This window comes from Calliphora vicina, chromosome 2, assembly GCF_958450345.1.
Source record: "Calliphora vicina chromosome 2, idCalVici1.1, whole genome shotgun sequence".
NCBI classification, from domain to species: domain Eukaryota; kingdom Metazoa; phylum Arthropoda; class Insecta; order Diptera; family Calliphoridae; genus Calliphora; species Calliphora vicina.
Genome location: NC_088781.1, coordinates 70302000 through 70321134, shown reverse-complemented (window position 1 = coordinate 70321134; position 19135 = coordinate 70302000). Strand labels below are relative to the sequence as shown.

Below are 19135 nucleotides of genomic sequence, written 5' to 3'. Positions count from 1 at the left end.
AGTAGGCGAGAGCTATGGCCTCCTCCGCCAGATACCACAAATGTCTGATAAACTTTGTTACCATTACTTTTGACAAATTCTTATCCAAGTCTGCATATGAGTGAAGTGCTTTCAAAAAGTTGAAGTCCTGATTGGGCGCTTTGACAGCTTCAGTACAGCGATACCAGACTTTCACGTACAGGCGAACAATAAACACACAGACATCTCGAATTGCATCCAATTGTGACTTTGCCAGTTTAAATTGGTCTCTGAACATAAATATTTTCAGTGAATAAATTGCTTTAGACATCCATCGTGCGTGGTGAATAGGTATGAGTTCTTTAAACTTATATTCGCCAAAATCGCCTCCAAGGAATAAAACAACCAGTTCCAATAGTTCCTTATAGTCGTTATGACGTTGTCTTTTCTGTAGTTGGACCATGCAAAAAGTAATGATGTCATCTGGAGCAGTAATTAATTTCGAAGCAACGATCTCATCGCTCACTCCAGTTTCGAATGCATTCTGATTGATTTTTTCCAATTCTGCTGGAAACGGCGAAACAGAGAAACATCTGGACAGGTCGAAATAAAAAACACGAAAGTACATCAATGGGTTTTTCAATGTTGTTTGGAAAATTTGACAATATTTAGTAATATTACCTGTTATATTATTACTTAAAAATGAATACGTGGAATATAAGCCATAAAACAAAAATAATTTTCATGGAATTAAAAATGTAATGTTTTTAAAAATTTTAAATATTAAATGTCTTAGGTACAGCCGCTCATTATTAAAGGGGCATTTTATGATTACATTGCTAAATAAAATAAAACTCAATGAACAAACCAATTGGTCTATTCACTTTTTTGCGTTCTTTGACAATAGAAATGGGTGTTTAATTAATGTTAGTAAAATGTGAAGAGTAAATCACGAAATGAAGTTTAGAACATATTTATACTTTGTGTAATTCCATAAATTTTTAATTTGGAAAATTTTCGTGAAAATTCAGTTTTTTGTATGGGGACCCCCTGAACGGTTGGAGATAGGGGGTATGTTTGTTCTAGAAAAATATTGGGGATACGAAAATAATGGGGGTTGCTCATACATTTTACCTACCTAGGGGTGACTCCTGAGTAGTTATGCACCTTTTTCTATCCATTTACCACCAATTTCGTTCTCACGAACTTTGACCCCCATGCGGCACGCCAATTTTTAACCGATCGAGCTCAAATTTTTTTATCCTAACCTCACACAAAACTGCCCTTCGTTTTTGAAACAGATGAGTTTTAAATTTTTTCATACATTGGGGGTCCACCTTAGTGTATATATGTATGTAGATAAGGGATATAACTATTGACAATTTTTGCAAATATGCAAATTGGCATAGCATAGTCGTATAGAGTATTAAAAAATATAAAAAAACCACGGTATTATTTTTTCGCGGTTGTTAAAAAAGTTCACTCACCAAACGCAATAAAGTTTTTCATGAAATATTTTCAATTATTTTGAAACACAATATATTTTATTTTAATAGTAACTGCGGACATACTTTAAAATATAATTTTTAAATAAGGGAAGTTCCCTCACACTTGCAAAAAAAAATGAAATAATTTATATAATTTTTCAGAGAAATAGAAGTTTGGTTTATTTTGGAATTTGGTGTTGGTGCGTGATGTTTTTGATTCCAAATGATCTAAAAAAATGATTTTCGTTACTTATACAACATTGGCCATCACGTGGTGGTATGCCAAAAATTTCGCCAAAATTAGTTATATGCCTAATGTACATATTGTATTTTAAATATATCATTTTAGTTTTATAACTTATTACAACTCTTAAATTGAACTTAAGAAATTAGTTATTTAACTCACCAGAAGGATATGTCTTTTAGACTGACTATTTGGGGTCAATAATCTTCCGCATACGACACAAAAAGCTAGTTAAGTAGCTTATCAAGTAACCAGTTTGGTAGCTAGTAAGGTAACTGACTCTATGTAACCGGTATGTGAATCCAATACGTTGACTACTTTGGACCAACTCAATGTTGGTCAAAAGGAGACAATTGACCCCCTGCCTAGGACATGCCCGTGTTAAAATGGCTAGTCACGTGACTATTGAAGTGACTAGCTCCCACCCTAAATGATGGGTAAAATCACTAGTTCGGTACTGTCTCCTCGAACTGCTGGGATTGAGTATATTCACCAATTATATTTTGTTTCTTTGTAAATCTTATTCTCTAACAAAATAGAGAGAGTTGTTTATAATGAGTTCTCATATGAGCAGCGTTGCCGCTTTGGTCCAATTGGACCAAAAGTGGTAGATTTTATTTACAAGTACAACGATTGGTAGTTTGTTCAATTTTTTGGTAGGAATTACAATTAATATTTTTAAAATTTATTGTTTGTAAATTTAAAGATAACAAATAAAAAACATGTGTGAAATAAAATATTTGGAAAAACCTGATTATTGAACTTAACGCCGTTAAATGTATAACATCTTTGCATTTATATGAAAAACATCAAAATCATAGTGTCAGTGCAAATTAAATGTAAACAAACACTTATATTTCTTAAACAAAAGGCCGCAAAAAAGTTATTTTTTTACAATTTCATTTAATAGTTAAAATATGTAGTATTTTTAGATGTCTTTCAAAAACTCCAAGACTGGCAATTGATGCTGATGGAGAAAACCAAACATCAAACGGAAAGGATAAGAAAATAAATATGAATAAAATACCTATAATTTTACTTTTTTCTAGTGAATAAAGATGCAAAACAAAGCGGAAATTTAGGAGTGAGTGGATTCAACTTTTTGATTGGTTGCAGGGGAAAGATGGAAGCTGTTTTTGAATTGTATGCTTCAAAACAATCTTAGATCACTGCTTCCACATAAATAATGGAATTTGCTTCGGCTAAGTGATATATCTTTAGATATTACTGCTCGCATATATTTGTTCGGGAAAATGTAAGCACACTTAAAGATGGATGCAATGAACTCTGTTATAGTGACTTATGTAATTTTATACTTTCACTTCCAAATAGTTCTGCTGCTGCAGAACGAAAACATAATTTATGACAAACCCTAATATAATAGCAACTTAACGACATACATATATAAAAATCGATTAATTATTTTCGAATTTATTCACAATTAAGTGAATTCATAAATACATAATTTGTATGTATTTGAGTGCGTTTGGTTTATTTTTCTTATCAAGTTGTTGGTATATGAAGTGTTTTGCATGAGTAAAGACGTATATATTTATAAATATATTTGTTTGTTGTTGTTTTTTTTTCAATACACAAACCTTCATCACTGTAGGTCTTGTATTTAGTATTTATATTAAGGTATACTTTGGTGAAGGGTATATAAGATTCGGCACAACCGAATATAGCTCTGTTACTTGTTTAAGTTAAATTTTATTGATACTCGCCTGATTATTTTGTATATTTTATTTATTATTTTTATTAACGTTTTGCTTCAAAATGTTGCTTTTCAGAATTAAAGAGATTTTAATTTTTGTTAGAATTTTTAAATTTATTATTTTTTATGTCAACACACAATGTAAATAATCTTTGACAAAACCGTTACCAATGTAAACACAAAGCTTTTGTTATTTTTGCATATTAACTAAAAAACGGCCGTTAAATTTAAATTATATTTGAAAAAGAACAACGGTTTAATAGTGCTTTATCCAAATTTCATTATATGAAATCTTTTTATTCACATTTTCATTCATGTTTTTGGATTAAAAATCTTTTTCTTTGAAAATAAATTTTATAAATTTTTCAAAATAAATTCAGTTTGACAAAACTCAAGCACTTTCAAAATAGCTAGCATAATTAAAATATACTTACTATTGCCGGCAACGCTATTAAAATTAAACAACGTTTTCTACCAATTTTGTCTGCCGACCAAGAAAATAATATAGTGCCGAGCGATCCACCAACACAGAGCATTGATCCAATGAAACCAGCTTCGGTATTCGTTATAGGTCCAGATTGAAGAGGGCTGACGGATGATTGCAATTCCACAAAACTAGCGGATGGCCACCCAATAAATGCACCATACGATATCGAAATGATATTTACTAAACGGCATAAAAATATTTAATTAGAATAATTTTGTTTTCAATGTATGTATGTTGTTTTTTGTGGAATTTCATTGAACGCGTTCCAACACTGAAAATTTGAGTCAAGTTTGGAACATTCTCTATGGTTTGGAAAATCAGTTGAAAAAAAAAATTGTATTAAATATTAAATTTCACATTACAACTAAATCGTAATATATGTACATAGTTATACAGAATTTTCATTGGGTTTTAAAGTTAACGATCAAAATATATGATAAAATGTTACTCATTTGAGATTTTGTTTTACATTGAACGAAATCTTGAAACTGTAAATAAAATATGCAAAATTACTGCAAATAAACAGATTTTATTCGGGTAATGGGTTCCTTTTACAACATGTAGACCTACTAAAAAGGGATGGGGGAATGTAACGTGACAACGTTTATTGAAAAAGACTTTTTAATATATTTTTAAATTTTAAATTTATTAATTCAAAATTACAAAGTTCTTTGCTTATCAACTCAATTATCAGTGAAGCTTACATTTTTTATATTTAAGTTACATCGAAGAATTGGCGTATGCTTGTTCTGTATGCTTGTACTATTTTTGATTTTTCCTGCTCATGACATTCGTTACTACTAATAAACACATATACATATGTTACACACATTTTTTTTTACTCACAATATCTTTTTGGAGGTCGCACTACACGGCCACTTCTAGTCCTGACCTCTTCCCTCAATTCCTCACACTTACTAGAACAATTGTCATTAGACAGTCGTTGCTGATTTCCACAATACTCTGTACCTTGTACCAAATCCCCATCAACATTCTCTTCATATAGCAAATCACTAGCATTAAAATTTAAGTTGTCAGTCCTAGTAATCAATCTTCGATTCCGTCTAAAACAATTACCAAAATTATCCCTGATCACGTACGAACACTCATTAACCCTTTTCACTACAACACCATAGTGCCATTCCTTCCGATCCTTCATAAATAGAACCAAATCTCCCTCACTTAATACCGGTAATGACTTCACGTTTCGATCATAATAATACTTTTGTCTATTTTTCTTCCTTTCAATCTTTTCCTGAACGAAATCCTCCGTCAAATTATTTCTGGTTAACAATGAGCCCGATACTGGTAGTTTAGTTTTAATTAATCTTCCAAAGAATGGAGACAATTGCATACCGGCTACAGGAGTTGTATTGTATTCTAAAATTATATATTGGTATAACGCTATTTCATTTGTCTCATAGCATTGCTTCAATATATTCTTCGCGATAGCCACACCTTTCTCAGCTAAGCCACTACTTTATGGATATCGAGGACTTGAAAATTTAAATTTAATATTGAATTCAGAAGTGTAACTATCAAATTCTCTTGATCCAAAAGGACTATTATCACAAGACTGAACCACTTCTTTAATCCTACTACTCATTCCAGGCCAATAATATAATTCCCTAGCCCAAGCCAATGTCTTTTCAATGCCAAGGTGTGGCCCGTGCAACCAGTTTCTGATTTAGCAATAACAATCCATTCTCAACATGAAATTCAGATTTAAGTTTATGAAAATGTTGAGACATATCGTCCAACTGGTGAAAACGTGGCCAGCCGTTCTCAACATATCTACAAATGCGACTGTATTTCTCATCCCCATCCAGAATATTCCGATAATATTTAAAATTGTCCTCCGATAAACAAACTAATTCCGTTATCCTATGAATTACACCCGATCGAGCCCTAACATTTTTTTCAAAATTGACCTTTTAATGAAAATCGATAGAAAATTGTCGTGCGCATCAACACCCGAAATAATGAAAATTAAGTGTTTATATATACAGAGATAACGCAATTTCAATTATATCGTAAGCGACACTCACCTTTTTGCTTTACCGCAAAAATAACGTAAGCGACATAAAAGCAAAAAGGGGCAGTAAATTAAAGTAAGAGTAGCCGAAGAACTAGAGATAAAATCAAAAGAAATGGAAATACAAAAAGATAGATGTACTAAATGTGATCAAGAAAAAAAATTTAGACAGCAGTCTCATCCAAACTGAAGAATTTAAGTTTAAGAATTTTTTTGAAGGAACAAAAACAAAGGACGGAAAATACTTTGTTTGTATGTGCTAGTTTCGACCTTCAAAAAGTTTTGAATATGCCTCATAGTAAAACAAGTAAGAAAGTATGGTTGGTCAAGCCCGGCCATATAATACCCTACACCAAGAAAAAGAGCAAAATCATTTTTCTTTTAAAATTTCAATAATTTATATTTTTGAGTGATTTTCGAAATGGGCCTTATATGGGAGCTATGAGCAATTATGGACCGATCACCATGAAATTAGTTATTATAATAAAGTTATTTATGTTGAATTTTATGTGTATACCAACATTTTTAAGAGATTTATGCACATTAAAGTGATTTTTGGATGCGGGTCTTATATGGGAGCTATAACTAATTATGGGCCGATCACAATAAAATTTCCAAATTTGGAGCAAAATTTGTAGATGTATCCATATAAATTATACATTTATGACCAATAAAGTCCACTTTCGGTAGGACATTTGTATGGGGGCTAGATGAAATAGTGGACCGATTACAGCCGGTTTCAATAGGTTCCGTCCTTGGTCCGAAAAAGTTATATGTACCAAATTTTTTTAATCGACTAAGAACGTGATACTTAGTCGATCGGTATACTTTAAGGTGACTAGATTTTTGGCGTTACAAACATCTGCACAAACGCATAATACCCTCCCACTATGGTGGTGTAGGGTTTAAATATTACACTGTTTTATTCAAGAAAATACTAGTATTACAATTTAAAGTCGATGTTGTAATGAAATTTGCACTGCAATGTACAAATATCTCCTTATTTTAGATGAACGGAAAACTGTGAACGAGTTAAGTTTGTATTGCGATAGCTCCTAGTTAGTTGCCCACAGTTATTTGAAGTGCAAGAACAAACCCTTACGGTAATGAGTGTATATCGTTAAAGCACTCTGATTTTCTAAACTGGAAAATGTTTTCTGATCTGCTTCTTTCAAAGAAAATAAAATTAAGCCCAATGCGGTCTGCAATTTTTGGTACAACCGTGATTACAATTAAATACGGCTATTTAGGCAATAGCGAGGAAAAGACTATTAACATTGATTTAAATACTTCTACGGTCCTCCTCCGCTATACAACACAGAATTAAAAATTTCGTCACATAAATTCAATGATCTAAAAGCTCTTTGCAATAAAAATAGTATTCCTGAATATTTTCATAACGAATATATTGGCCTAAAACATTCCCAAAATATTAAAGACGCCTTAAACGAAACATATGAAGAAGATGTGCCTTATTTCCTAAGCACCTACTATCTTTACTATGATTAGTAAGACAATATTTTTTCTTTGTAAAGCATTTATCGTATGCGCCACAATTTAGTATCAGCTGCCTGTAATAGAGACGGTAAAAATAACGTAAGGTCCAAAACAAATTTGTTGCTCACAAAATTAACTTAAAAATGTATTTATCGGATGCATGATACCATTAATCGACTACATTTCAATTTTCAAAGAAATCCTTTGAACAACTCAAAAAAAAAACGAAAAAAACTCTCCTATAAAATTTTATTTTTGGCGCTTACGTTATTTTCGCGGTTGGGGCTCGCGATAAACCTTCTAACTCTTCTTCTTCTGATAATTGAGCGCGAGATAAACAGTTAGCAACCAACATTTCCTTCCCAGGCCTATAAGTAATAGTCATACCAGGATATTTTAGTAAAAACATGAACATGCGTTGCAGACGCATTGTTACATCGTCAATATCCTTATTAATTAGAGTTTCTAAAGGCTTATGATAACTCTTAATTGTAAATTCGCGGCCGTTTACAAAATAGTGAAAACGTTGACACGCAAACACAATGGACATAATAGGTTCGGAAGCAACAATAGTCAATAAGTTCTTAAACTCTTTTTCATGTACCTTATTCCACTCAAATTTAACATCAAGTCTTGTTAGGTTACGTAATTCCAATATTTCACCAACCCAAGAAAACGCAAAACATCTGACCTATCCTTCGGTCTTTCCATACCACAGATGACTATTACTTATAGGCCTGGAAAGGAAATGTTGGTTGCTGACTATTTATCTCGCGCTCAATTATCTGAAGAAGAAGAGTTAGAAGGTTTATTGGGTGTAACTCATAGGATAACGAAATTAGTTTGTTTATCGGAGGAAAATTTTAAATATTATCGGAATATTCTGGATGGGGATGAGAAATACAGTCGCATTTGTAGATATGTTGAGAACGGCTGGCCGCGTTTACACCAGTTGGACGATATGTCTCAACATTTTCATAAACTTAAATCAATACAATCTAATTTAATCGAAAACAAGAAAGTCATTAAATTCATTATTAATTTTTATTTTCAATTTTCTTATAACACCTAAAGGGATTCAATTCACTTAAGCTCCAGTATTAATCATAAATTTTACTATCTCCCCTTTAACTCGATATTCCTTATTCCATTTCTTCCGATTTGATTCTATTGAGTTCACTCTAAAATAATTTCCATTACTTAATTCATCTCCTACTTTCTTCACACAGTAAGACCTACCTTGAATGTCACCCCAAGCAATACTACCAATTCCTCGTTTGTTGTAGCGACCACTATTATTGTTGTTGTTATCGCCATCCTTCTTTTGATGTGTTTGCTGTATTTTCCCTTTTTGACTGCACATTCTAGCATAATGTCCAACTTTCGAACATATTCGACAAGTAACGTCCTTTGCCTTGCACTGATTTATATGCTTTGGAGACCAGCGTTGCCGCTTTGGTCCAATTGGACCAAAATTGGTAGTTTTAAGTTAACAAATTGACTTTTGGTAGTTTGGTTGGTTTGTTCCGATTTTTGTCGCATTTTGGTAGGTTTTTTGAATATGTATATTTAAGAACAAATTAACAAAATACTTAACAAAAAAAAACTATGTTAATCCAAAATAATAAAATTATTTATAAAATATGAAGACAGAATTATCTTTAATTTTTAGTTTATTCAAGTTAATGTGTACGTATTTAGTAGTGTTCAGTTCAAAAAATGCCAAAGGCCTTGCAATACTAAAACTTTTAACGTATTATACATTTAGTTTACACCTTTTAAATATTTCAAAATTATAACACATATTATTTAAATTGTGTGTAGTCATATTAAAAGAAGTAATAAGTAGTGAGCAAAACCATTTTTCTTTTAAAATTTCAATAATTTATTTTCGTGAGTACCGATCGCCATTAAACTTATTTGTATTGAATTTTGTCGGCATACCAACACTTTTAGGAGTTTTATGCTCCTTAAAATAAGTTTTAGAAATGGGCCTTAATATTCATCCTCAGGGTAATGCTATAGCAGCAATAATATAATTTTAATTTAACTATTAATTTTGAAAGGAATCCAAATAGCATTTTACAAATATTTAAAATTTGGTAGGTTTTGGTATGTTTTGGTAGTTTTTAATCTGAAATTTGGTAGGAAAAATATTTTATGAGTGGCAACGCTGTTGGAGACCAAGAATATCCGCAATTAAAACAAAAACGTTTAATGGTGTCTACTTCAGCTATGCGTTTATTTTCCTCCGCTGCTACACTTGCTACTACTGCTGCTTTAGATTCCAGAATACCTTTGTTGCCGCTTCATAAATTTTGCATGTTTCCAGCACCTTTGCTAATGTTTCATCTCTACCATCTAATAGCTTCATTTGCAATTTCTTGTCATGAACGCCAATAATAATACGATCACGAAGCATTCTTTCTTCATAGAAGGCGCCACAATTGCATTTAAACTCACAGAAGGGCAATTGTTTTCGAAGTTCGGTCTGAAACTCATTAATAGTTTGTTTTTCTTTTTGAGAAATCATGTTAAATTTAAAAGATTCCATTGCAACGTTCTTTTTTGGTAGACAATAATCGTCAAATTTTTGTATAACTTCATCCAATGATCTTTGAATTGTTACACCTTCTGCGGCACTCACTTCACCAAGCATTGAGCTTTGTGAACCATCATTTGGAAATAACGTATTATATATAACAGCACCCTGTTCACCAACAAGCCATATGAAGGTTGCAATTTTATTTTTTTTCCGGATTTACCATTTTTCCTGTTGCAATCAACCACACCGTGAAGTTTTGTTTCCACTTAGGCCATTCCGTAGCAATATTAGAACAGTCCAAAGCACGTGGCGTGCGATTTTGTCCTTCATCCGCCATTTTGAATGTGCAATTTAATTAATTTAATTTTAACTTTTATTTCATCTTTTTATAATTCATAGAAATTAAAAGCACTTCTGACACCATGTAACGTCACAACGTTTATTAAAAAAGACTTTTTTTTTATTTTATTAGTAGTATTTTTAATACTTTTGTATAAGGTGGCATTTACACTTTGATTTAAAGCAGTAATGCGCAGCCCATAGCACAATTGTGCAGAATCAAATCACACGTATTCTTATGCTCTTACATTTTAGTAGTCGTTGTCCACTCAACGAGACAACTAGGAATACGCACGAGCACCGGTGTATGACTTTTCCTTTATTTTTTCAGTTTTTGTATTTGTGTGTTTGTAGGTGCACTGAATAAACCCAGCGGGAAAAAATGATAGGACTTCAATTTGTAGGCCTTCTAAAAGGCATACTTACACATTCTAAAAGATCCGATACTCATTCCACCCTGCCTGCTCTTAGAAGGTGTTCAAGAAGCCCTATGAATCGCCTTCTAATAACAAGTGAGCTTGTTGGCTGCCAACAGCCCATCATAAGTAGGCCTTCTCTCAGCCCTCTAACAGCAGCGAGTATGCAAGGCCTTGGCTCGCAATGACACGCCGTGTAAAATTGAAATGATTTTGCAATGCGGCAAAATGATTTTGCAAGTCCTTGTGTCTGCAAAATGAGGCATTTAGGAAGGCCTCTTTACTGCATCTTTTTCCCGCTGGGAAATAAAGAATTGAATGTGTTGGTGAGAGTAAGTGTATTGGTGAGAGGATTTATTTTTGCGAACCTCTGATTTAAACTTTAAATTATATCGAAATATCTTCAATAAAACACGATGATTATCAACATTTTATTTTTCGATCTTGGTTAACTAATCGGACGAAACGCCCATATGTTTACATGCGGAAAAATATCCCAATAATAATATGAACCTTTGATACGTATCAGCTACATGTTAATAAAAGTTTTTTTTAAATTTTAAAGTCATTTCGTTTTTTTTGATTTTCTTTTAAAACCCCTACGAAAATCACCTTGCATTTATACGATGCTTTTTTTTGTCAACCACTTTGCCTTTTTTTGGCATATAATCGTATCAACAACCAATCAGAAAAGAGCTCAAAGCAGAATATCAAAAAAAGTCTTGAAAAATAGAAAACTTGCCTTTTGTTTAGACGTCACAATTTGTTAGTACAAAAAATAAAACATGATTTTTAGTCATGACTTAAAGTCGTAATGTAAATGCCCCCTAAGAAATTTTTACATTTATTTTTACATAGTATGATTAAGCTCTAATTTATATTAACATTTCTTTTAAATTCAACTGCTTTCCTTCTAAAGAGGGTGTTGTCTGTCTCGTTTTTTACACTATTTGGCATCGTATTGTATAGTTTCAAACCTTTATAGAACAGTGATTTTTGTGTGTTGTTATTATCGGCACGTTGTAGTCGAAAGTCTTGAGCATACCTTAAGTTATAGGGTTCAGTTTTTTCAACATATATTAATTGTTCTTTCAGATATTCTGGTGCTTTTCCTATTTTCATTTTTTGTATTAAATTTATAGTATTTAGTTCTAAACGTTGTTTTATATAAAGCCATTTAAGAGTGCTTAACATGTTATTTATCGGTGTGTATCTATTACATCTTAGTATTGCACGCATTGCCTTATTTTGTAATTTTTGTAGTCTATCAATATGTACATTAGAGTGACAGCCGATTTTTTTTTTTAGATTTCAAAGAGTGCCGGGTGGAATATTGTGACACTAGGCCTAAATGTTAAGTGCTGAAAATTTGAGCCAAATCGGGCAACGATTTCTGGACGCGCATCGAGGTCAAAGTTCAGACATATGCAAAATTTTACTGTTAATATGGAATAAATAGGTGAAACTCGTTAACTTTCTGCATTGTTTTCTAGAAATGTGTAGATTTATTTATATTAATGAATATTACATTAAAATCTTTTTTTTGGAAATTAACCCTGTATCTCCTTTGGTTCAAAATGACCCAAAAACTGTATTATCGCCAAAATTAGAGAAAAATGCAAATTTTTCAGTTTTTGAAATAATTTTGCTACTAAATAAATACTTTTGCAATTGAATGCAAAAGAATCGAAATATGTACGTAATTATCATTGTAATGAGATATAAATGACAAAATTTGATTAAAAAATTTTAAAGTTATTACAAATTCGCCAGCCCATTAACGTGTTTCAGGCCACTTGAACAAAAAATTTAGGAAAAAAATTAAGATATTTCGAGAAAAATTAAAATAAAAGCTAATTTTTACTTAAAATATGTCCATATTTACTTGTATATGAGTTTTTGTCTTCGTAGGATACCGTTAACCTATTCGAAGGTATGGCCAAAAAAAATAATTTTTTTTAACGGCTGTTTCAAAACTCCATTTTCAAATTTTTAAAAATTTTGTTAAACAAATTTCAGATTTTTTCGATCATCACATTGGGGTTTATTGAGATCAAAATAGGGAATAAAAATATGAAAAAATTATGTCAATACCTCTTACAGTTTTTCCGTACCTGCGATTTAAATTTTGCGTTTTTCAAGAAAAACTAATTTTTTGTCCATATTTAGGCGAATGAGTCCAATTTCCTTAATGTTATCATTTTTAAGTAAAACCTATTCACAATATTATAGTCCTTGTAATTTTAAATATGTTCTGAAAGTTTTACTAAAATCGGAAAACGATAACCTTTGAATCGTGAAGGTCAAAGGTCAAATTTTTCAATATTTGGAATTTCTAATGAAAATATACTGAAATGTTATATATTTTTGGGCCGATTTTCATGAAACTTGAGGAAAATATATATTGGTGTCTAGCATTTACAACAACAGTGCAAAAATGGATTTTAACCTTTAAGAGGACTTGGGGTCAAAATGGTTGTGTTTTTCGTGATTTTAAAAGTTGAGGGTAATTTGGACCCCAAGTGCTGCTAAGGGTTAATTTCCATTTTTGTGCTGTTATTTTAAATTCTGGACTTTATGTTATATTTTCCTTAAGTTTCAAGAAAATCGGCCCAAAAGTATATAACATTTCAGTATATTTTCATTAGAAATTCCAAATATTGAAAAATTTGACCTTTGACCTTCACGATTCAAAGGTTATCGTTTTCCGATTTTAGTAAAACTTTCAGAACATATTTAAAATTACAAGGACTATAATATTGTGAATAGGTTTTACTTAAAATTTATAACATTAGGGAAATTGGACTCATTCGCCTAAATATGGACAAAAAATTAGTTTTTCTTGAAAAACGCAAAATTTAAATCGCAGGTACGGAAAAACTGTAAGAGGTATTGACATAATTTTTTTCATATTTTTATTCCCTATTTTGATCTCAATAAACCCCAATGTGATGATCGAAAAAATCTGAAATTTGTTTAACAAAATTTTTAAAAATTTGAAAATGGAGTTTTGAAACAGCCGTTAAACAAAATTATTTTTTTTGGTCATACCTTCGAATAGGTTAACGGTATCCTACGAAGACAAAAACTCATATACAAGTAAATATGGACATATTTTAAGTAAAAATGAGCTTTTATTTTAATTTTTCTCGAAATATCTTAATTTTTTTCCTAAATTTTTTGTTCAAGTGGCCTGAAACACGTTAATGGTCTGGCAAATTTGTAATAACTTTAAAATTTTTTAATCAAATTTTGTCATTTATATCTCATTACAACGATAATTACGTACATATTTCGATTATTTTGCATTCAATTGCAAAAGTATTTATTTAGTAGCAAAATTTTTTCAAAATCTGAAAAATTTGCATTTTTCTCTAATTTTGGCGATAATACAGTTTTTGAACCAAAGGAGATACAGGGTTAATTTCCAAAAATTTTTTTTTAATGTAATATTCATTAATATAAATAAATCTATACATTTCTAGAAAACAATGCAGAAAGTTAACGAGTTTCACCTATTTATTCCATATTAGCAGTAAAATTTTGCATATATCTGAACTTTGACCTCGATGCGCGTCCAGAAATCGTTGCCCGATTTGGCTCAAGTTTTTAGCACTTAACATTTAGGCCTAGTGTCACAATATTCCACCCGGCACTCTTCAAAATTTTAACAAAAATTTTTTTCCATACAACTGATTGTCACTCTAATGTACATCTGAGCAGCATGTGTATAAAACCGTATTCAAAATGTGGTTTAACTAATGTGGTAAAAAAACAATTTTCTTTCCGATTTGTTTACAAATATATTCAATGTGTTGTTTTAGTTTTAAATCCTTATCTATTAGAAAACCTAGATATTTTATATTATTTACTTTTTCTATTATCACATTATTAATGTTAAAAGTTATGTTACTGTCCATATTTATTTCCATAAGCTTAGTTTTATTTTCATTCAATTTCATTTTATTCATTTTTAACCATTTGTCAATATTATTTATATCGATTGTTAGATTGTAGTTACATATTTCCTCTGATTCAGCTTCTGTAAATATTAGGGTATCGTCCGCATACATTACAATTTCACATTTTTCTAATGATTTTGGCATATCGTTGATGTATATTTTTCCTAAAACCTGATTGATTTTTCGATAGTAGTTCTTGTTTTTCCATATACTCCTCTAATTGATCTTTGACAACTTTTTCAAGAATCTTTTCACACGTTTTTAAGGAATTTATTGGTCTGAATTCTTCGCACATTATTGTGTTATTGACCTTTTCAATAGGTGTAACCATTTTTTCCTTCCAATCATTTGGGAAAATTCCTAATTTTAATGATGCATTTATTATTTTTAGTAAAATATTTCCTGTTAATTCCCAGTTCTGTTATCGTTTTAATAGATATTTTGTTATAATCAGGTTTTTTTCTTCATACTCTTACATATAGTTTATAATTCTAATAATGCACGTAATCAATGGTATTGTTTATTTCTTTAATACTATTTACAAAGTAGTTATTAAAATTCTCGGCTATTTGACTATCCTTTAATTCTATTTGTTTAAATATCACAGTTTTTATCACAGGTCTAGGTTTTCTTAACATTAATTCTTTTATTTTATTCCACATTTCTTTTTGGTTAGTTGTATTGCATATTTTATTATTTATATATTTATTTTTTTCATTTTCTATTTTGACTTTATATTTATTTCTGATTTCTTTGTATAAGTTCCATGCTTCATTTGTGTTTTCATTAATGGCTCTATGGTAACTATTAACTTTTTCATTTTTCATATTTCTAATTTCGATATTAAACCATTTGTTTTTCTTTGTCGGTTTTAATTCTTTTATAATAGTAAATTTTTTAGTAGTATCTTCTAAACATTTGTCGAATTTTTTAACATATATATCTAAGTAATTTATTTCATCATCTTGAATTATTGCACTTAAGTATTCCAATTGGATTATTATTATATTTAAAAATTTCTATTTCATTTTTTGGCTCTTTTAGTTTTCTGGCATCATAGCAAATAATTATATCAATAGATTCATGATCAGTAGTGCGATTTACTAACTTTTAACGAACCGACAATCGTAATGTTTATCGACATAAATAATCGCTTGCAGTAACGATAGTGTGATTCAGTAATTTATTTTTAACGATTGTTTAAGATATGACATCTCTGTCTACAAAATATCAAAATAAGCGAAAAGCTGAAAACCAATAGTGAGTACAACGTTGACTAGCAATCGGAACGTTGTTGGTTCGACACTTGGCTGCGACTTAATTTTTTTATTTATTTTTTTTAGTAAATACATAATTTTATAAATAATTCTACTAACAAAACAACTTATGTAAAAGATTCGCAAACAAAAATAAGTACTTCTTCCAGGCGAATAATTAGTAGTATAATCGTCAAATTCCCTTATTTTTTATATTTTATTGTAAATATTAATAAGTTAAGTAAACAAAATTGTGTTTCCACAAAAGATGAAGATGACGAAGAAAAAATTGCAAATACACTTTATCGATTAAATAAACACAACTTAAATTATTGTCGCAAACATAACGAAAGAAAAACTGCTTAAAGTAAAAGTTGACTTAATTTTAAAGCGTAATCAGTTTTCTTTTTAACCCCGTTAAAAATTTAAAGTCGGACAGAGACTGACTGAGTTACAAATCGATAAGTTCACGGACATAACTGAAAAATGTTATTTCAGAATAACTTCTGAGTTTGAGGGTGTTTTGGAAATTTTTTGACACAATTTCCAATAAAAATAATTCTTTTTATTTTTAATGCTATATTACGACTTGAATATTATCCTCCAGAATGGAAGGTTTCACTGGTTACCATGATACCCAAGCCGGGAAAAGATCACACAAAAGTAGAATCATACAGACCCATCAGCCTATTGTCTAATATATCAAAGCTATTTGAGAAGATACTTATGAACAAGTTGTACCCGATGTTAACTGAAAACAATTGTATTCCGAATCATCAATTTGGATTTAGAAGAAAACACAGTACTATCGAACAAACCCATAGACTTGTAAATATGGTGAGAAAAGCGTTTGAAGAAAAGAAATACTGTTCTGCACTCTTCATCGACATCTCTCAAGCGTTTGATAAGGTATGGCATGCTGGATTAATATACAAATTGAGTCAAAATTTACCGGCAAACACACATAAGCTGTTGGAAAGCTATTTAACTGGTCGAACATTTAAGGTTAAAGAGGGAAACTTTTTAAGTACTGCACAACCCATTGAAGCTGGAGTCCCCCAAGGCAGTATCCTGGGACCTTTTTTATATTTGATGTATTCGTCTGATATGCCAACTAACAATCGCACTCATACATCAACATTTGCTGATGATACTGCTATTCTAAGCATTCATGAAAACCCTCAAGAAGCGTCTCGTCACTTACAAAACCACATATTTGAATTAGAAAAATGGTTAAAACAATGGAAAATTGAAGTCAATGAGCAAAAATGTACACACATTACATTTACATTGCGTAGAGAATCATGGCTCCTATTCATATCAATAACCAAACAATAATTCAACAATCGGAAGTGAAATACCTCGGAATACATCTCGATCGTCGCCTTACATGGAAAAGTCATATAGATGCAAAGTTGACTCAAATGAAATTGAAATCAATTCAAATTAATTGGCTTATTGGCAGAAACTCCACGCTTAGTTTAGATTGTAAACTTCTACTTTATAACATGATCATAAAACCGATATGGTGTTATGGCATACAGTTATGGGGCACGGCCTCAGCGTCAAATGTAGAAAAGATCCAAAGACGCCAAAACAAGTTTCTAAGAATGATCATAGTTGCCCCCTGGTATATCAAAAACGCGAATATACACAAAGATCTAAACGTGCCCATTGTAAAAACTGAAATCTCGAAAAACGTACAAAAATATTTAAAAAAACTTGAAGTTCACCCAAACCCGCTGGCCCGCAACATATTAGATAACCGTGGCCACACTCGATTAAGAAGGAGGGACACAGCAGACCTAATCTAGAAGGAAGAATGCCAATTTAACCAAAACAACCATGAACACAAAATTTTTTCGTCCGGCACTGGCTGGACTAATTAAATAATAATATTAGATATAAGATTTGAACCACTTATTGTTAGTTCATTAAATAATGAAGATACAATAAATAAATGATGAAAAAAAAAAAAATGTCTAATGTACTCAGCAAGCTCAATAACCTACGCTAGGTCGTTTTCCAAGTTTTTTTCCATCGTAGCACCGTGTAATTATTAAATTAACTTTTACATTAAACGTTGTATATACATTACAGTTCGTTTGTGACCAGGTCACTTCATTTGATTTTCGGGTATCACCATTTTTAATAATGGCGTCCTTTTTTGTTTGAAAAATTTGAACTCCTTGTGGTGCACACTGGGACAGAGATCCAAAGTTAAAATTCAAAATGCCGGACCAAAAATGGCGGTCAAAATTTTTAAAAATTCAATTCATTAAATTTTTATTGAACACGTTTTGTAGACCTATGGTCACTGATTACAAATATGAAGTCAGATTTTGAAAATTGAATAAACTGAATCCAAAATGGCGGATCAAACATAAGAAAAAATTAAATATTTCATTTCTTAGAAGTATTTAAGATGAAGTTATTATGAAATCATTGGCTTATGTTTACAGGCATAAAACTATGCCATACCTTAATTAAATTTGAAATACTTGAAATATTAAAAATGGCGGATCAAATATGGCGGTCATCAATTATTATTTATTGTTATTATATATAACTATTACTGAAAATATATAATTAAGATAACTGGATAATTATGAATCTTAATTCTTATTGCTAAAAACTAAAAATGAGAATCCAATATCCAAAATTAGTAATATGAAAATTATTCAGCCAAGTATGTTTTCTAACTAAGTGGTAGTAATTTAATTTTTTTTTTTGTTTTTTATTAGAAAAGTAATAATTAATAATATTAAAAAGTAATATACATATAGTAAGTAAAAATGCGAAATAATATTAATAACAATAAATAAAAATAATAAAAAAAATGATAGAAATTCATTAGGGAAATTAATTTTTAATAAATTAATCCTTTTCGGTCATAAGTTCCAAGTTACTTAATCCGTTAAATTGTTCTAGTAGATCCCAATCATTCTCTTCATTTTCTATAAAATTATTTGCTTTTGAAATTTCGGGTATAGCTAGTAGATTAATGACAGCTTCTGGGAGTGCTACATGTTTGTTTCGGCATATTCTAAAACATAAGCTTTCCGTAGATATTTTGGGGTATATCTAACGGTAATAAAATACTATTTTACTCAAGATTTTTTTTTTCAGAATAACTATAAATATCGGACATTCGACAATAGTTAATATAACTTATAAATATAAAAAGGCGTTAAA

At 30.6% G+C, this 19135-nt stretch overlaps 1 protein-coding gene across 1 annotated transcript in view; it reads right to left on the bottom strand.

The window, feature by feature from the left end:
• The window catches only part of LOC135951476 (facilitated trehalose transporter Tret1), a 51570-nt gene that overhangs the window by 14183 nt on the left and 18252 nt on the right, over positions 1 to 19135 (bottom strand). Inside the window, exon 2 of the mRNA XM_065501132.1 lies at positions 3838 to 4070. Coding sequence (XP_065357204.1) covers positions 3838 to 4070 — 233 coding nt within the window. The remainder of the gene's footprint in view (positions 1 to 3837; positions 4071 to 19135) is intronic.